The sequence below is a fragment of the Bos taurus genome, chromosome 4 (genome assembly GCF_002263795.3).
Source record: "Bos taurus isolate L1 Dominette 01449 registration number 42190680 breed Hereford chromosome 4, ARS-UCD2.0, whole genome shotgun sequence".
Classification (NCBI taxonomy): Eukaryota; Metazoa; Chordata; class Mammalia; order Artiodactyla; family Bovidae; genus Bos; species Bos taurus.
The window spans coordinates 13,479,465-13,500,524 of NC_037331.1; the positions used below are offsets into that span (position 1 = coordinate 13,479,465).

The 21,060-nt window shown below is 42.6% G+C and overlaps 1 protein-coding gene across 3 annotated transcripts in view; it reads right to left on the reverse strand.

The window, feature by feature from the left end:
- Positions 1 to 21,060, reverse strand: part of SLC25A13 (solute carrier family 25 member 13) — a 229,505-nt gene that overhangs the window by 16,804 nt on the left and 191,641 nt on the right. For all 3 annotated transcript variants that reach the window (XM_024990984.2, XM_024990983.2, XM_010804017.3), the window contains one exon: positions 20,648 to 20,788. In XM_024990984.2, the coding sequence (XP_024846752.1) occupies positions 20,648 to 20,788 (141 nt within the window). The remainder of the gene's footprint in view (positions 1 to 20,647; positions 20,789 to 21,060) is intronic.

Consider the following 21,060-nt stretch of genomic DNA (forward strand, 5'->3'; position numbering starts at 1 on the left):
TTCCTCATTTTATACATGTGCAAAATGATGCCCAGGACAGTTAACCTATCAACTGCATATTTATTAAGGGACTTGCTGTTGACTTGCTCAAGGGACTTCCTTGGAGGCAGTGCCAGAGACGGGTCCAAAATGCAGGATGCTCGAGTTTTTGCCATCTCGCCCAGTTTTTTCAAGAGGAAAAAGTACAGGGTAACACCAGTATCCATGCAGCATTCAATCCTTTCCTAACGATTTGTTTTTTTAAAGATTATAATCTGGGGAGTTCCTGTGTAGGGGTAATATTGTTACTCATTTGTTTGTCTATTTTCACTTCCTCTTCCCTATTTTGCCTCCAAACCTGCCTGTAAGTTCTCTTCCCTATTTGCTCACAAGCAGAGTCTGTCCAGGAGACATTCAAATTAGATACCAAATGACCATCTCAAATTAAGATCAGTTAAAACTTCTTCATGTTTGACTCCCTCTGTATGGTTAAAAAAAGCAAAACGAAACAGTGCCATTTTACTGACTTCCTAAACAAGTCACTTTGGAGTAACTGTTTAGAGCGATGTCACTCCTCACACAAAGCTTGCTTTTTACTAATCTATTAGTTTTTAACTATTGACCTCATCTCCCGAATCTTTGTATCTATAGCACTCTAGTCTATATGCGCTGGTAATACTACTGGTAATATTTTCCCTTTAACCTATTTTCCTCTCTGATTATAAAGTATTAAGTGCTGATCTCAGACAATACAGGAGAATATTAACAACTGATAAACAGTACAACTACCATATATGTTTCGGAGCGCCACCTTCAAAAGTAATAGTAACAACCATTCCACATCTGGGATCCTGTTTCTGTGGTTCATTTACACCTTTTCTTCTCCTTCGGCTCATGCTATCTGGTTTTCTTTTCTGTGGGCAAGTGAGGGGTGATATGGTCTAACATAGCCTTAGCCAAAACGCCTACATTTCTTTTCTATGTGCTGTTTCAAAAACTCCACCGTCACCATGGTTTTGGCTGTCCCATGGATTAGACCCGGTATTCTCACCTTTGTCAAGGCTTTGCAATGGCTTCCCTGTCCCATGTTCGTCTCCTGGGCAGCCTGATTCCTCTCAGTGAAAGCCTCATTCATCTGACCAGTCAAGGCACACCTATCACTCTGCATCTTCTTTGATGACGGTTAAGCTAGGCACAGCGAGCTCTTACATACCTCCTCTTCATTCATTTAAACCCAAACACCACTCTTTCAAAGTAAGTAGAAAACAGACAAGGAGTGGATTCCACACGGCCCCACACTGTCTGGCCTTCCCAGGGGCAAGGTGGTAAAGAACCCATCTGCCAATGCAGGAGCCTCAAGGGATGCGGGTTCAATCCCTGGGTCAGGAAGATTCCCTGGAGGAAAAAATGGCAACCTACTCCAGTATTCTTGCCTGGAGAATCCCATGGACAGAGGGCCCTGTCCATGGGGTTGCGGAGTCAGACACGACTGAGCACACACACATCACACTGTCTACGCCTCCTCGACGCTATCCTGAGATCGCTGCATGCTCTTCTGTCTGCCTGGATCACTGTTGCCTACTTCAGAGTACAGCCAGAAACTACATCTGATTTAATTTAGAAAACAACAAACGCCTTGGCTGTTAGGGCCTAAGACACATTCCTGGTGACACGGATTTGGCTTTGCCAACTCCCATAGAAAACACCACAACTAAAAGGAGAAATGAGAGGCTTGGGATACACCAATATGTGATCTGAAATTAGAAACATCCCTTACTCTGACACAGAAGAGTAAGGCGAAGTGAAGAAGCAGCTGGGTTTTCCCGAGAAGGAACTCTGCCTTCCTGAAATCATGGCAATAAGCCATGTATCACTGTGAGAACAAGAGACTAACAAGAGGTGTAGTATGCTTTAAGAGATGTTTGAAAACAGTTCCAGATGACTAAGAAGAAAAATGACTTGATCAAAACACAATGAACAAACAAAACCCATCGGAGGAAAAGGCGGAGCTATACTGTGAAACATGAAAGGAAAAAAGGGTCGGGAATTTGTTATCTCTTTTTCTACCAGGGATCAACCATGTGGTCAGATAAGTTACACGTGCTGGAGCCAAGGTGAGACCCTGTAAGAGGTTTTAGGTTTCTGATTATCTGAAAAAAAAAAAAAAAGGAAGAGAAGAGAAGAATGGAAGAATAAAGATATTTTGTGGAACAGCCACCATCTCTGCTCCATAGAAGCAGGGATGTCTTGTCCACAAATGAAAACCTTTAAAAACTCTACTTTCCATTGAGTGAGTTATGAAGGGGCCCTGGGGCCTAACAGATGTACCATCTCCTGGGGCTATATGGCCGGGCGATAGAGGAGCACGGAGGAAAGTTAAAGGCGAAATCTTCCACTTCTACCAAAAAGGGTGACCAAAGGTTGCCTGCTTTGGGGCAGGCAGGGGAACAGGGGTTTGGGAATCCACAAGGAAATAATTATTAAAGTCCCAGGTAAAGTATCAAATCCAGTGCAAGTGTGAGGACTGGTGGGGACGAGGAGGTCTGTGGTCCCTGCCTTTCCTGGCACCTGCTTGGGCATCTCTTGGCAGCCCACGGCTTCTCCCTAGCCATGACGTGCCCCTCGCCTCTCTCACATGCCAGGCGTTAAAGCCCAATTCCCAAGGAAAGCTAACTCTGAAAAGGGTTGAGGAAAAAGGCACAGACTTATTAAATTTCCCTGGTCTCCTTTCCCTACCACTTCCTTCAGGTCTAGGCACAAAGGCAGGTGCCGATTTGTAAGGCTGCCTCAGGCAACACCTGACCTGTTGCTCCCGCACCACGGAGAGAGGCCGGACGTGAGGGAGGCTTTTCAAGTTCCAGCACTGAGAATGTTTCCCAGATTCCTTGGTAAATCCTTCGCGTTGTGGTGAACACCCCTTCTCCCGTCCTACATCAAAACAGAAACCTGTTTGACTCAAACGCTACTTGCCCCACGTACAGTTTTTACTAAGTCGTTACCCATTCTGAACAGGCAACCTTATATTTAATAATAAAGGGAAACATTCCATGCTGCCCAAAAACCTGCGTCAGCAACACAAAATTAAGTACTTTGGCCATTAAAAAATTAATAAATGACAAAGGGTGTACCACCCAAAATAAATCTTTAAATGTTCCTCCCCGTAAGAAAAATCCACAGATTTCCCTGCTCTAGACAGCTCTGCCCTCAGACATTCCCTGGCTGGCCCCGAATTTCCTTTGTACACACAGTAAAATCACTTGGGGGAAATTAATATATGAAAAATGCAATCATCAAATTTTCTTATTCTCCATTAAAGCACTCTTTCACCAAAAACGGGAAATTATGTGTTTTTTTTTTTTCTTCTTGTTAATAAAAGACCCACTAATAACACACAGGAACAGTAAAAGGCATCTTAGGGGAGACCTATATGTGAATGAAGTAGAATCAAAACTCAGATCTAGGTTAATTATCAACTCTGGCTCCATTCCAACCCCATATCCATCCAGAGTCTCTCGATCACCATTCTATTTGATAAGGTCTAGGAACTTCACTTATCCCCACGTTAATAGTCCATGATGGACAGGACAATTAGACAGTTTAGAGACGCTGGCCACAGCACAGCCAGGGTAAAGGAATTATTTGTTTTGCGTCTCATTTTTTTTTTTTTTTCTGATGTGAACACCATGGTGAAAGCCCAAGGGAACTTTAATCAGTTCTTAAGTTGCTGGAATCATCCACCCAAGTTTACTCTGCCAGCTCTGTCTGGCATGAAATTGTCTAAAGATGTAACACAACAGGATTTGTATTTTACACACACATACACGTTGCTATCTCCAGTGTCTTTCTCCTTCTTTGAAAGCTCTTCATCTTGGATGGTATCACACCTGCCCGATAATCCGAGGCAGGGGAAAAAATCCTGAAGGATGGTGGCTGATAAAGAAGTCAGGGCCAGGGCAGATCTTTTCACATGCTAATTCCTGCCTATTCTAGCTGCACCTACAAACAGAACTCCAAACAGACTCCTTCTAATACAGGGGAAGGTAATTACACTCACAAAGGCACCTCTGTGTCAGGGCCCAGCACCAGGAGCCAGCAGGTCTGGGAGACGGAGGCTTAACAGAGACTCCTGCAGTGAATTCACATTGTCTAACACGAGGGAAAATGCCAGACTGGGGGGACCCTGCAGCCTTCAGGCCAACAGTGGTGCACCTTGTCTGGGAAGGTTATTTAATGCTTCTGGCACCTGTAGGCAGAGCCACCCCTCTTTTCCTGCCTTCCAGGTTTAGAATTTATTTGGCATGTATAATTGTATATTTTGATCCTGGAGCTGCAAACAATGGGCGGCATGTCATGTCTTGATCCTTGAGCATTCCTCTTGGTTTCTCCCAAGCGAGTTAACCCTTGGATACTCAACCTGGCAGCACCTCTCCCACCCAGTCAAGGGACAGTTAAGGATTTGAAAAGGGAGCATTTCAGCATCTTACTGAGAAACACCACTGGCGCCTCGCCCGTTATGCTGTGTCACTGGTGTTAAAGCCGAATCAACCAGTCAACAACCGGAGACTCCATGTATGTGACGCTGAAATTAACGTCAACCTGTATATACAATCTCAATGCTTATTCTTTGCTTTCTTTCGTCCAGGGACTTTTAGGATATTGGTGTCTCTTTAATTTCATTGCAGTCCTAACAAAAGCACCTTGACAACTTGAGGGATTTGGGTAGGAAATGCCACACCTGTGCCAGGTGTAATTCTCTAGTCCTCTACCATTGCATGTTGCTTGGCCATCAGTGATGCTCATCATTCAGATGGGATGGAGAGCTTTACCACATGAGACTTTAGTCTCAAACACGTCTTGTCTTCTTCACAAAGCTCATCTGTAAACTATGTCCCATGTTTTTAATCTTTCTGCCCCATGTTTTCAATTTTTCTTTCCTTTCTTGCCTTCTTTGCCCCCAGCTTCTCCATGCTACTCATTTACAAGCTGCACACTCTGTTTCTAGTCCCCAGGTTTAGATCCTGAACATTTTAATACTCTGTAGTCTTCACCTTCCTCTTATATGATACTTACACATTAGACTATTTAAATTACAAGCAACTGCATCTTATGGTTATGTATTTAATTCTAGCTCAACTTACATTAAGCATTATAATTACCATTATATATAGACATTACATTTAAATTCAGGCAAAGTCATTTAGAGTAAATATTTACCACTTTCTTTGCTGTTCATCCCTTGGTCCATCTCCAAACTATCAGCTGGAATCACTTTCGTCTTACCTGAAGTGCATTCTAGAATTTCCTTTGGGAAGATTCTACCAATGATATGTTTTCGGAGTTTTGCTAGTCTAAAAAAATATCTTCATTTTACCCTGTTCCTGGAAGACATTTTCAGAGGCCACAGAATTCTAGGTTGAAAGGCTTTTTTTTTTTTCTGTACACACTGACAATGTCATTCAAATGACTTCCAGCTTCCTCTGTTCCTGCTTCTAAGTTAGCCAACAGTTCAACTGTTCCCCTTTAAAGACAATCTGCTTTCCTCTCCAGCCACCCTTCAGCTTCTCTTCAGCTTCAGTGTTTAGCAGCTTCATTCCGATATGTCTAGTCTGGATTAATTTATCCAGATTGGGATTTGCTGTACTTCTTGAATCTCTAGATTGATAGCTTCCAATAGTTGCAGAGAATTTTCAGCCATCATTTCCTCCTGGTTTTTGTTTATACCCATATTAAACCAGCTCACAATTCCCTGTGTACCACTCTATGTCTCTATTCCAAGTAATTCTCTTATCTTCACGTTCACTAATTCTCTCTTCAGCTGCATTTAATTGGCTGTTAAAGGCAGAATTTTGAAATGTTGAATTTTAAATTTCAATCATCATAAATATTTTCACTTCTACATTAAAAAAATTCACTTTATAGTTACAATAATTTTGAAATTTTGAATCTTTGAAGGTTTAAAATGCTGTCAGGTTGCGTCTGCCACCTCTTTTTAAAGTGTCTCATTTCCTTGTGTGATTTGAGATGTTTAAGAGCTGCTCATTTTCCTTGGAACATTATCTATGAAAATTCTTTAACATCTGAGCTCAGGGTGGGTTCCTCTTGAGAAAACTTGTGTTCTTCTCTCAGGTAGCTAGAGGCACTACCAATTCAAGGTTATTTAAAAATAAATTCCTATATCTTGAGAGCTTTCATATCACTCAAGAAACATAAATTCATGTAAACTCATGTGAGACAAGCTTGGCACTCCTGATGCTTAGGGGAAGGGTTCCCCCCTCCCCCTTCTCTCTCCCTCCACTGAGAAACAAAGCAATTTTCCATGCTGTCTAGATAGTATAAGAGAGCATTAAAAAAAAAAAAAGCTTTTCTACTCAACTGTATTTGATTTACAAGACTGCATTAATTTTAGGTGTACAGCAAAGTGATTCAGTTACACACACACACACACACACACACTTATGCACATCTACATGCAAGTCCTCTCAAAGAGGATGAGAAGAGGTATACTGCATTCAAAGAAATAGTCAAAATATATCATCTCAAATGTGGCTCTATATCTGAATTCTGCCAACTCCACATCAATGGCCAGGATACTGCAAGAGCAAGAATACAGGCTGCAGAGTCAGAAACCTGGGCTCAGATCATTATTCTGCCACTTAACTACCGTATGTTGGGCAAAGTTCTTAAAATCTCTGCACCTCAAGTTCCTCTCCAAAACCAGTGAGGAACATTTGTACTGACATAAGATTTAATTTAAATCCAATGATTAATATGAAGTGCCTAGTACAAGCATCTTCAATGAAAAAAGTGATGATATAAAGATAATTACTATTATCAATGAAAAGCACACTGTCCTGTCAAAGAGGAAAATACAAATAGTTGACATAGTCTTTAAAAAGCTGGCAGCTGGAGTATGACTCCTATATGGTTTCTACATGAATCACAGAGAGAGTTCTACATTTACCAGGCTAAGAGCAAATCTTCTATTTGGCAAAAGACCTAATTCTATTAAGTAAATTTAAAGTTGTTTGCTACACTGATCATACCCCACATAGGACTCTGGCTGTCACAAGACATATCTCCTTTATTTTATATTCAATGCATATCTCTCAAGTTAGCCATCTTTTAAATACAGACCATGGTCAAAATTAGAAACCAGAGAAATGAAAGAACAAATTATAAGAAATATACCTATCACTTTTGGAAAATATATTCAGAGCCCTCTACGAACAGTGGACTGGTAGCATCGTTTTCAGTACTTCTAAATATAAAGGACAGCAAATTATATTCCAAAAGTTAAGCTAAAATAAAAAAGTGTTTTGTTGAAACTAATCCTGCAGGTACTTAGCAAAAAACAAAAACAAAGAAACAAGAACGAAATAAAAATACTAACTTGATAAAAATGTTTGCCTCTAGAAAGATAGGTTACCCATAGCATGAGGCTAGGAGATTCAGTTCAGTTCAGTTGCTCAGTCGTGTCCGACTCTTTTCAACCCCATGAATTGCAGCACGCCCGGCCTCCCTGTGTTCTGTTATTACATACCTTTTTATAGATAAGCTTTCTTCTTTTAAAAACTATACTACCTGTTAACATTAACTTTTGAAAGAACTTTACGGCACTAGAATTATTCTCTCACCTCCCTTAACACTCATCACTCTGAAGGCAATGAGGCCACACTCATCTACATAACTCAGCACACCTCATAGAAGGTCAGCCCTCAACAAATATTTGGTGAATGAATGGAAGAATGATGAAAAAAAACTAACCATTTTGTAATATTTTAAAGGATCTTTTCTAGTCCTGTTCAGCACATTCAGTTCCTTTAGGCATCATTTAATAAAAAAAATATTTTTTCACAGTGTCCCATTTTATTTGCTGTTACAAGTGTAGGTACTATTATCCTCTTTTTACAGATAATGCATCTGAAATGTAGGAACAGAGAGATTTTTTAAATATTTTCTTCCAGTTTATTTTCTTTTAATGCAAACTTCTAAGCACAATATGGACAATATTACATCATTTTGAATATTAGACACAAGCTCACACCACATTAGATACAAAACCTGGCTTCTTGATGTACTTGATACTCTTTAATTTCTAAAATTTTGCCTTTTAATAAGACAAAATGTCCTAAATGTTCATTTTATGGCAGATATTAATGACAAAGTTATCAGGAAGGCACACAGTTATTTTTCAATACTATCATTTGGAATGATAGCCACTTGGCTCACTGTCAGATTATGTGTCTCTCCACAAGGCAGGCAGACTGTGAACTGCTACGTTGGTCAATGCAAGAGTTAAGGAAACAGAATTGCCTCACAATGGATAGTTTTAATTTCTATAATTTAAAGAGCTGATATAAGATCAAAGATAACGTGCTTATTCTAAACAACAAAACAAAGCAAAATTGAGTCATTCTATCTAACGTTTTCGGAGAAGGCCATGGCACCCCACTCCAGTACTCTTGCCTGGAAAATCCCATGGACAGAGGAGCCTGGTAGGCTGCAGTCCATGGGGTTGCTAGGAGTCGGACACAACTGAGTGACTTCACTTTCACGCATTGGAGAAGGAAATGGCAATCCACTCACTCCAGTGTTCTTGCCTGGAGAATCCCAGGGATCGGGGAGCCTGGTGGGCTGCTGTCTATGGGGTCGCACAGAGTCAGACATGACTGAAGTGACTTAGCAGCATCTAACGTTTTAAAAAAGCATTTGGTATTAAAAGCAATTAGGAAAAAAATGATCCTTTAACTACCCTAGCCTAAACTATCACACAATCCATGGCATTTAGTGACCTCTCATCCCAGGGACGGGGGAGCCTGGTGGGCTGCCATCTCTGGGGTCGCACAGAGTCAGACACGACTGAAGCAACTTAGCAGTAGCAGCAGCAGCAGTTCTTTTTATTTCCATTTCTTTAGCAAGCAAGTGTCAACAGTGACACCAGACCTGTGCACTGCTCCGTATCTGTGCATAGCACGGAACCTTGTCTTTAGACTTCCTTGCGTTATCTATCACGCACAGGCTCTCTCTTACCTGGCTTGATATCTCTATGTGATACCTTGAGTTCCACAGAGAGATTGCACTGAGTTTGAAACCCAGCCTCCCACTTCCTTATAAGGTATAGGACCTTAGAAAAATTACCTAAACCCATCATGTGTTCCTTTCCTCAACTGTAACTTGGAACTGCTTAAAAACAAAAAACTATCTGCATCATAGGCTGTAAGTAATCGTTAGTCGCTCAGTCATGTCCAACTCTCTGTGACCCCCTAGACTATAACCCGCCGGGCTCCTCTGTCCATGGGATTCTCCAGGCAAGAATACTGGAGTGGGTTACCATTTCCTTGTCCAGAGGATGTTCCCGACCCAGGGATCAAGCCCGGGTCTCCCGCATTGTAGGTGGATTCTTTACTGTTTGAGCCATCAGGGGAGCCCAGAATAGGCTGTAATAGGGATTAAATGATGTAAACTGTATAAAGCGCTAAGCATGAGGCCTAGCTCAGAGTGAGCATTGGCCCTAAAGAGCTTGTGTTCACACATTAACACACTCACTCATACACATACACACCTAAGGCTGGACCCTGCCTCTGCCCCTCCTGAAAGTCCTAGCACCATATTTGACCCTGCTATATTTTCAGATTTTTCAAATCCTTCCATCGTCAGTGACTCTTCTGTCTACAGACAGGCATGGTTCTCCCAACAAAATTAAAAAAAAAAACAATAAATCTCCCAACCTCTTCTCTCTGCTAACGTTGCTGCTCAGTTCCATTTTTTCTTCCAGTTGCTATATGCTTTCCCTTTTGTTTCTAAATCTTTAGGCTGAGTGGTTTGTATCTGTGAATTTTTTCTCCTCCAGGTTTCTACCTCTGCCATTCTCCTTAAATTGATTTCTGAAAGATAACTGGTGACTTCCATCTTTCAGTTCATGGGCCTTTTCTTGGATTTCAGTCCCCTGGTCTCTGTAGGACTTGAAAAGCACTCACCTCTTTCTCCTCCACTTCCAGCTCGTCACTCCTGGGGCTCCCACCTGTTCCTCCCAGTTCTCCACTGGACAGCTGTTTCTACTACCCTCTGCCCCACACTTACTTATTCCTGCACCCAAACGAGGGCCGTTGTTGAGTTCCATCATTGGTGTCCCATCGGTTTGGGGGTCATACCCACTCTCATAGCCTCATGCATGCACATGACCCCTAAAGAACATCTCAAGCCCCCGTCCTCTGACAAGGCTCGAGCCCTACATTCAGCAGGGAGAGTAAGAACACCACCAGACGGAGTCAGGAGAAGGCTCGGTCCAGCTGTGCCTCTACCTACCAATCACCGAGCTGATTCTCCTGAGATTTCTGTGCTTTGATTCCTCAGTTATAAAGGTAACACTAAACAGAAGGTTTTTTAAGGTCTCTTGCAGCTTGTCAAATATTATCAAATTACAAAATTTACAGTATCATCATCCACCCAGATGCTCAAGCCAGAAATCTGGCTTTTAATCTTCCTATACTTTTCTCGTTTCATTACTTTCCAAGACTTGGTAAGTGTAACTCTCACATACCCTTTAAATAGATCACCTCCCCCCCAAAACACAGCCCCCCCTCCACACACACCATCGCTCCCTAGTTTAGGGCATGGTCAGCCCTCCTCCCCACCATCCCCAGCCTTCCTCTTGCTCTTGAACACAGCACTCTCCACACTGATGCTGAATGACCCCTCCTCAACACAAACCGGATCATGCCGTCTGTCTCTGCCTTCTCCCTGGCTAACTACACCTCATCTTTCAATGCCATCTCCCCTTTGGAACGGATCATGCCGTCTGTCTCTGCCTTCTCCCTGGCTAACTACACCTCATCTTTCAATGCCATCTCCCCTTTGGAAGCCTTCCTGGCTTTCTTACTATGTGTCAGCTCTATCTCTGTTGGAACGCTGCATGGCTGACCCTCTGACAGCCCTTCTCAACTGCACATGTTGTAGTCCAGTGATCTTGTTACCTGTCTGCTGTTCCCACGAGATGGTAAACTACTTCCTAAACCATACATTAGGGATGCCCTGGTGGCTGAATGGTAAAGAATCCACCTGCCAATGCTGGAGCCTCGGGTTCAAGCCCTGGTCTGGGAAGATCCCACATGCAACTGAGCCCGTGCACCACAACCACTGAGCCTGTGGGCCGTTAACTACTGAGGCCTGCGTGCCTAGAGCCCACGCCCTGCAACAGGAGATGCCCACACACCGCAGCTAGAGAAAAGCCCACGCAGCCACGAAGACACAAGCACAACCCAAATAAATAAATAGATAATTCAAAAAAATATGCATTAGAATTCACTCTCATATTTCCAGTGCCCAGGGCAAAGCTTGTGGATAAATAAATGGAGGCCTCAGAGCTCGGGAAAGCGATCTCTCACCTAATTAGCTATTTCCTTCACATTCAACTTCCCCAGTGTCCTAGTTTTCTTTGGTCCCTACTTGTCAACTTATCCTCTTTCTGTGCTTTCATATCCTTGCTATATAACTTGGCAACACCTGGCTTTTGCTTACCATTCATTTGCTCAATGAATATCGATCAAATGTCTACTCGTGCGCCAGAAGCTGTCACAAGGACGCAGCAGTGAGTAAGCGAGGTCTCTGCTATCACAGTTCACTTTGGAAGAGGAGAGGCAAGATGGGAGTGTCAGGGGGTGATGGGCTGCTTAGAGACCTGGATAAGGGGCTGTGACAGCCAGGGACATGGTGTCCTTCCAAGCAGGTATCTGCGGGGCTAAGATGTGAGGGGAAGAGCCTTCAGGCAACTGAAAATGAAGGGATGAGCTTGAAGGATCTGCAGAGGAAAGGCGGCCAGTGTAGTGAGCAGAGTAGGAGGGGAGGTAGGGGGCAGGGCCCAGGGCGCAGACTGGAGAGGAAGGGCCGGCAGGGAAGGGGCCAGGGCTGGGGTCTACATGCAGTAGCACAAAAGCTGCTAGACAAGTTTCCACCAGAGACATGGTTTCTGTTAGGCACACTAGCCTCCTCTTGACTCTGGTTTCTTCTCAAATATCATCATCTCAGAGATGCCTTTCTGACCACTCTATTATGTCCGAGTCAAGTATCAATGTGAGAGTTAGACCATAAAGAAAGCTGAGCACCAAAGAACTGATGCTTTTGAACTGTGGTGTTGGAGAAGACTCTGAGAGTCCCTTGGACTGCAAGGAGAGCCAACCAGTTCACCCTAAAGGCGATTAGTCCTGGGTGTTCATTGGAAGGACTGATGCTGAAGCTAAAACTCCAATAGTTTGGCCACCTCATGCGAAGAGCTGATTCATTTGAAAAGACCCTGATGCTGGGAAAGATTGAGGGCAGGAGGAGAAGGGGACGACAGAGGATGAGATGGTTGGATGGCATCACCGAGTCAACGGACATGAGTTTGGGTATACTCTGGGAGCTGGTGAGGGAAAGGGAGGCCTCTCATGCTATGGTTCATGGGGTCACAAAGAGTCGGACATGACTGAGCGACTGAACTGAACTGAACTGCGATCCCATGGACTGGGATCCACCAGGCTCCTCTGTCCATGGAATTCTCCAGGCAAGAATACTGGAGTAGGTAGCCATTTCCTTCTCCAGCTGATCTTCCCGACCCAGGGACTGAACATGGGTCTCCTGCATTGCAGGCAGATTCTTTACCATCTGAACAACTAGGGAAGCCCTTTTAAAAGCATGCCCACCCCCCACCCCCACTTTCATCTTTCATCTGGAGTTGGCCCTTCTCCATCCCTTCATCCTGCCTCCTTTTTCTTCAAGGTTCTCAGCCTCACTTGATGTCATATAGTCTTCTGAATGGCTGACTTCTTTTACCCACATAAGTGTCAGCAGGGACTTGGCTTTTCATAGTGACATTCTAAACAACTAGACCAGTGCCAGGCAAACAGTCAGAATGAGTTAATCTGACTTATATTTTAAATTTAGATCACTCTGGCTGCTGTGGGGACTATGGACTTGAGGGAGTTAAGAGTCAAAACAGAGAAACCCACAAGGAAGCTTTCACAGAGCTTCAGGTGAAAGAGAAAGATGGATGAATTACTGCTTTGGCGGTTGTAAAGCCATATAAACATCCCCTGATATTAGAAAATTAGCATGGCACAATGTCCTCCAAGCCATGACTAAACACTTGTTTTCCTTATGTGGGGCTAAGAACTCACAAAAGCAGGTATTTTTATAAACTGCTATCTTCAGAAATTACTCTGACATATTTGTATATTGCTAAGATAAAAGTGACAAACTGATGGGACTTGACAAAATCTACTAATGCTAACAACTGCACATGCCCCTTAACCTAACGATTTAATTGCTAGGGATTCATTGTATTTATTCACAAAAGTATATCACAATATCTGCAAGGATGTTCACTCTGTCATTGCTTGTAATGTCCCCAAACTAGAAACAAGTACTCATCAGTAAGAAACTGCTTAAAAACAAAACAAAACAAAACACAACACTGTATACAGTTATTAAATGAGAAAAGAACATTAAGATACACTGTGCTCAAACGGATTTTGTTTTTGTTAAAAAAACACAGATATAATATTGATGTGTGTGTGTGTGTGTGTGTGTGTGTGTGTGTGTACAAATTGTGATAGGAGAGAGAGAGGGAGGAGAGAAATAAATAAAAATTTAAATTACTTATAAAAAATATATGCAGTGGTAATCTTTTAAAGGGAAAATAGAATGGTAAGGAGTACAAATTGTGATAGGAGAGAGAGAGGGAGGAGAGAAATAAATAAAAATTTAAATTACTTATAAAAAATATATGCAGTGGTAATCTTTTAAAGGGAAAATAGAATGGTAAGGAGTAAAGAGAAAATTTTACATTCTCACAGACATTTATGAATTATTTGATTTTGTTTTGAAACAAACTTGTATTTTCACTTTAAAAGATCAAACAATATCCCTTTGAGATAACTAGCAGAATAATCAAGTCTAGAGGTCTCTTCAAGAAAAGTAGAGATACCAAGGGACATTTCATACAAAAATGGGCACAATAAAGGACAGAAGTGGTATGGACCTGACAGAAGCAGAAGATATTAAGAAGAGGTGGCAAGAATACACAGAAGGACTGTACAAAAAAGAGCTTCATGACCCAGATAATCACGATGGTGTGATCACTCACCTTGAACCAGACATCCTGGAAAGTGAAGTCAAGTGGGCCTTAGAAAGCATCACTATGAACAGAGCTAGTGGAGGTGATGGCTATTTCAAATCCTAAAAGATGATGCTATGAAAGTGCTGCACTCAATATGCCAGCAAATTTAGAAAACTCAGCAGTGGCCACAGGACTGGAAAAGATTAGTTTTCATTTCAACTCCAAAGAAAGGCAATGCCAAAGAATGTTCAAACTACTGCAGAATTGTACTCATCTCACACGCTAGCAAAGTAATGCTCAAAATTCTCCAAGCTAGGCTTCAACAGTACATAAACAGTGAACTTCCAAATGTTCAAGCTGGATTTAGAAATGGCAGAGGAACCACAGAACAAATTGCCAACATCCGTTAGATCACCGAAAAAGCAAGAGAATTCCAGAAAAACATCTACTTCTGCTTTATCGACTACACGAAAGCCTCTGACAGTGTGGATCACAACAAACTGTAGAAAATTCTGAAAGAGATGGGAATACCAGACCACCTTACCTGCCTTCTGAGAAACCTGTATGCGGGTCAAAAAGCAACAGTTAGAACTGGACATGGAACAATAGACTCCAAATGGAACAACAGGTTACATATAGGGAAAGGAGTACGTCAAGGCTGTATATTGCCACCCTGCTTATCTAACTTATATGCAGAGTACACATCATGTGAAATGCTGGGCTGGATGAAGCACAAACTGGAATCAAGGTTGCAGGGAGAAATACCAATAACTTCAAATATGGAGATGGCACCACTCTTATGGCAGAAAGTGAAGAGGAACTAAAGAGTCTCCTGATGAAAGTGAAAGAGGAGAGTGAAAAGCTGGCTTAAAACTCAACATTCAAAAAACGAAGATCAAGGCCTCCAGTCCCATCACTTCATGGCATACAAATGGAAAACAATGGAAACAGTGACAGACTTTATTTTCTTGGGCTGTAAAATCACTGCAGATGGTGACTGCAGCCATGAAATTAAAAGACCCTTGCTCCTTGGAAGAAAAGCTATGATCAACCTAGACAGCATATTAAAAAGCACAGACATTACTTTACCAACAAAGGTCCGTACAGTCAAAGCTATGGTTTTTCCAGTGGTCATGTATGGATGTGAGAGTTGGAGCATAAAGCTGAGCAGTCAAAAATTGATGCTTTTGAACTGTGGTGTTGGAGAAGACTCTTTAGAGTCCCTTGGACTGCAAGGAGATCCAACCAGTCAATCCTAAAGGAAATCAGTCCTGAATATTCATTGGAAGGACTGATGCTGAAGCTCTAATATTTTAGCTACCTGATGCAAAGAACTGACTTCTTAGAAAAGACTCTGATGCTGGGAAAGACTGAAGGCAGGAAGAGAAGGGGATGACAGAGGATGAGATGGTTGGATGGCATCATCGACTAGATGGACACAAGTTTGCACAAGCTCCGGGAGTTGGTGGTGGACAGGGAAGCCAGGCGTGCTGCAGTCCACGGGTTCACAGAGTCAGACAGGGCTGAGCAGCTGAACCGAACTGAATCAAGAACATATTTCGTTACTTGCTTTCTGATTTTATGAACAGTAGCTCCAATAATTCCTTTACATACACACTTCGAATGAGAACACAAACACAACATCCAGGAATTTGGATGGAATATACAGCTGAATGTGAAGCCTGTGCATAGAAGACCAACTGTATTCATTATTCTACACCATTTTATATAAGGGACTTGAGCATCTGCCCCTATGGGTACTGAAGGGATGACTTACTCTGTCAAATACAGTGGGACAGAGGCCTTTGATTAGAAAACAGCAGAGAGGGCTCATATTCCTAGGTGACCTTCCATGCTAGATGGAAGTCTTTGATTTGCAATTACACAATCTGAAAACAATTTTCAACAAAGCTTGATTGCTTCACTGACCACTTTTTGTTCTCAAAAAGAGACATGAATTATTCCATTGCTTCATAAGGAAGCATCTTTCAGTCTATCTTAACTGTGTGACCATTTAACATGAAATAAATCCTATTTCATTAAGAAGGTGCAATCTATGCCCTAAATAAAGCTCTGTTGGCACCTAAGGAAAAGAAATAATCAAAAGTAGATACATATCACTTATAGAATTTATTTTGCTTATAGTTACCTAATGAAAGGGAAATACCAACTCATGGTTTAAGAAAAGTAGTATATATATTTAAAAAGTAGTATACATATTTAAAAGTAGTAGTATATATATTTAATATATTTAAAAAGTTACAGATTTTTAAAAACTACATTATATTCAAATAGCTCTTTCAAGGACAATTAATTACCTGCCTTTACTTCAATCATCTGTGGACTCTGAATTGTAACAATCTCTCTAAATGTTACCAAAATGGGAGGTGTTTTGTTTACAGAGTCTGCTTCTATCTAAACTATTTCTAGCTTTAGGAATGTGAAATGTTTACCACATCCACATTTTTTCAGTTGCAAATGTATATCGAAAGCAACTATTCTAATTACCTTTTACTGGGAAGTCACAGTTAGAATAGCCGGGTATTTTGCAAGTCAATTCAGGAGAAAAACAGAAAGCCTGGTTAAGTCCAATTAAGTGAGGTTAAACACTGCAGGTCTAAACACACAGACAGAGCCTCCCCTCAGCCCTCCTAGGCCCCGCATTGTCATGTTAACAGCAGCAAACAAAAGGGGCCGTGGAAGGAAAGGGAAGACTATCTGGCCCACCTAAAACTAGGATAGAGGTCCTCTGTTTCAAGACTTAACAGAGGGACACTGAACCAGATTTAACAGTATTAGTCACCCCAGGTCACTGACAATTTTCTACTTGGCACCAAGACTAGAAACAGAGAAAACTTGAGTACTGAAAAGAGGTATGCTGAAGCAACGACTTGGCACAGCACACAGCAATGCTGAAGCTGTGAACGTCGCTCAGGCATGGCCGATTCTCCGTGGCCCCTCGGACTGTAGCCCGCCAGGCTCCTCAGTCTGCAGAATTCTCCAGGCCAGAATACTGGAGTGGGTAGCCGTTCCCTTCTCCAGGGCATCTTCCAGACCCAGGAATAGAACTGGGGTCTCCTGCGTTGCAGGTGGATTTTTTTTTTTACCAGGTGAGCTGCCAGGGAAGCCCTAAAAGAAATTTTTTTTTTTTTTTTTTTGGCTGCACCGGGTCTTAGTTGAGGCATGCAGGATCTTTGATCTTTATTGCTGCATGTGGATCTAGTTCCCTGACCAGGGATCAAACCTGGGCCCCCAGCACTAGGAGCATGGCGCTTTAGCCACTGGGTCATCAGGGAAGTCCCTTTACTCAGTCGTGTCCAGCTCTTTGCGACCCCACAGACTGTAGCCCCAAAGACTCCTCTGTCCATGGGGATTCTCCAGGCAATGCGCCTCAAAGACAGGACCTGGAATCAATAGAGATTTCTGACCACAGAGGATTGGGGCAAAGTAGATAAGCCCAGAGAAAAGGAAACTCATGGGAGAGAAAACCTAAGGCTGGAAAGTGGGACAAAACAAATGAGAATGAGCCAGGGTGGCGACACAGCCCAATCAGACTGAGTGAGTGGAGAGGTGATCTGCTGAGGACACCCGTGGCCAGCAGAATGGAAGGGCCTGCCTGCCAGGTCATTCTCTCACAAGGCAATCAAGTTTCCAGAAGCTCAAAGCTCAAATTGTTAGTGACTTCACTTGGTAATTACCAATACACCGAAAGCAGTGTTTTGAAAGGCAGCAGCCAGGCCTGTGGAATGCCTCTGAACTAGATTAAGACACCAGGCTAGTAATTAAACTAACTTTATATGGGAGAGGTCTCTTGCTCAAACTTGAGCAATCCTGCTCATGTCAAGAAAGCCATTTTCACACAAAAGTGGAAACAAGAAACTTTTGAGCCTCAATTTCGGCTCAGATACCACCGTTGGCACCTCTGTTCTCCTAACTACAAAACTAGGAGACCGACTCCTTCCAAGGGGTGTTAAAGGGGATTAAGATTATGAAATACTATGAAGATGAAAAGGACTGAGTCTCAGTCTTGTATCATTTGCAGGTAGTTTAACAGTCTCTGCTTCTGTGTCAGCAAACAAGTTTTAACGTTTTATCCATCTAGACACTTCGATAGCAGCCATTGCTATAGCACCTAAGTGCTTTTTACCAGACCAGCCACTGAAAGACTGCTTGGCATCTTGTCAGAATGACATGGTGCTATATCATGTCAAAGTCTGCACGAGCCTAAAGATTCAGAACAGAAGATGACTTTTCTTCCAATTGATAATGAATGCTATGCCTCACGACAATACTGTTCATGTCTTACAGCTGGATCACAATTTGGTAAATCGTGTTCCACTGCACGATCACACTGAGTATTTTAAGTGCTACTTAAAAAAACATACCAGCATAGGACTTCTCTGGTGGCTCAGTGGTGAAGAACCTGCCTACCAGTGCAGGGCTTTGAGACACAGGTTTTGATCCCTGATCCAGGAAGATCCCACATGCCACAGAGCAACTAAGCCCAAGAGCCACAGCTACTGAGCCCACGGCTGCAACCACGGAAGCCCAGGTGCCCTAGGGCGGTGCTCCACACCAAAAGAAGCCACTGCAATGAGAAGCCTGGGCACCACGGCTAGAAAGTAGCCCCTGCTCGCTACAACTCGAGAAAAGCCCACACAGCAATGAAGACCCAGCACAGCCAAAAATACATACATACATAAAATCACTTTTAAAAAATCAACATGTTTATTCTTAAACACTACAAGATGTCTAAATAAAGGGCGAGGTTCTCCCCAAAACACTAAGAGGGCATCACATCATATTTGATCCTCACAAAGGCTCAGATCTTGGAGTACTCTTCCCACTGCTTGACCTTGAGAAGTCTAGAATTCCAGGTGAGGAAGGCAGACTTGCTTGAAACAACCTCAGTTATCACTCACGCTGATTGTTTACCAAGGTCACCTAAAAAACTGAGTTATAAAGAAAAGGATAAAAAAATATTCCTAGGGGATACTTCTATAAATGCTGTGCTGAATGGCAAAACTAGGCATTGAAAGTTCACTTGAAAAGGCAGTATGTTACACATGGACCATTTATATCCATTCAGGATAAATTGGGAATAGAAAAAAAAAGGAACAACTCTAATGTTACGTGTCTGTGGGACAAGGTTTCCTGGGCCAGTATTACACAACATTCAAAAGGCCTTCCTCTTGTCAGTGTGGAATGAAAATGAAGATGGCAGGCTTTGCAAAACCATATGAACTGCTGATTCAAAATGTGGATTAAGTGGTGATCACGAAACTGGTTCAAAACTCATATGAAGAATTAAATATTTCTAGATATGTTTACATAGAAAAAAGCTACATTAATTCTGTACAATGTGATTTTATATATCTATGTGTAAATAAATGAAAGATATTTTAAGTAGACATTTGACTTACCTTCTTATATTCCTGAAGGTTTACTTATTCAAATTGGCCATGAAACTGTTTTTTTTAAATCTTCTCATTGAAAAACAGTGAACATCTTATGTTTGATGAAGCCTTACAGCAGGGCATAATATAAAGCTAGTTCTAGTTCATTACAACTTCTTTGGCAGAAAAGTGTAAATAACAAATTTGAAGAATCTTCTAAAGTTTTTGTTTTGCAATTGTTCTCAAAAACTATTTCCTAAATGATAAATGGCTGGCACACAAAACAATTATGACAAGGCACACATGCGGAGAGGTTTGGAACGACAGGATCAGAACATAAATTCTGGATCTAGTATGGGCTTCTGGAGAAGGTGATGGCACCCCACTCCAGTACTCTTGCCTGGAAAATCCCATGGACGGAGGAGCCTGGTGGGCTGCAGTCCATGGGGTCGCTGAGGGTCAGACACAACTGAGTGACTTCACTTTCACTTTTCACTTTCATGCATCGGAGAAGGAAATGGCAACCCACTCCGGTGTTCTTGCCTGGAGAATCCCAGGGACGGCGGAGCCTGGTGGGCTGCCGTTTTTGGGGTCACACAGAGTCGGACACGACTGAAGCGACTTAGCAGCAGCAGCAGCAGTATGGGCTTCGCATGTGTGGGGAAACTGAACTCAGCCCGTCTCCCTTGCAAGATGGTGCCCTGTGAGCCTGGCAGCTACCATTCGTGGGCAGCAGTGCTGAGAACCAGATTTTTACATCAGTAACAACTCGATGGACACGGGTTTGGGTGGACTCCGGGAGTTGGTGATGGACAGGGAGGCCTGGCGTGCTGCGGTTCATGGGGTCGCAAAGAGTCGACCCCATGAGTTGACCTCACGACCGAGCGACTGAACTGAACTGAACCTGAACAGATCCAAACAAAACTGCAGCCAGTGCCGTGGCAAACTGTGTGTGTGGGTCACGGCATCACATTCATCCTTGATTTATGTCTTCTAAGGACAGCTACTTGGCAGATGCCAGGAAGGGGCACCTCTTCCTAACTGGCATGAAGATGCCCTATGAGCTCCGGCAGAAGATCTTCTCCAGGTAGACAAATGTGAGGAATCAATTTCACACCAATGAACACTTACTAGGGTAGGAGATGAGCATGCTCTCAAATAAACGACTAACAGGACTCACCTTGTAGATCCCGAAGAAGCCCAAGTCCCTGACGACGGACAGAGCGCTGACTCGGGGCCCTGTGGTGATTTCTCCGGCCACCTGCAAACGGATCTTGACAATTTCCAAAGGGTTGGTGAAAATCACCTGAGAGCCCCCTGCCTAAAAAAGGAGGAAAAGAAAAGATTTAGTATAAAGCAAGGTGGTTCAGGAAGAGATGAGTGATTCTCCTCAAAGGAGCACAGAATATTATATTCTCAATAGACTGGAGTTTCAATTCTTGCCCCAACAATTAAAACAGCGATTATGAATTTGAATCAAAATACAGTGCCTGCCTGGGAGGACTTGGGTCAGGCTCTGTATCCTTCACGTGGAGGCTGAAAGATAGCAAACACCAGAGACCTGGTTCGACACAGAGAGACTCCTGTTGGTCT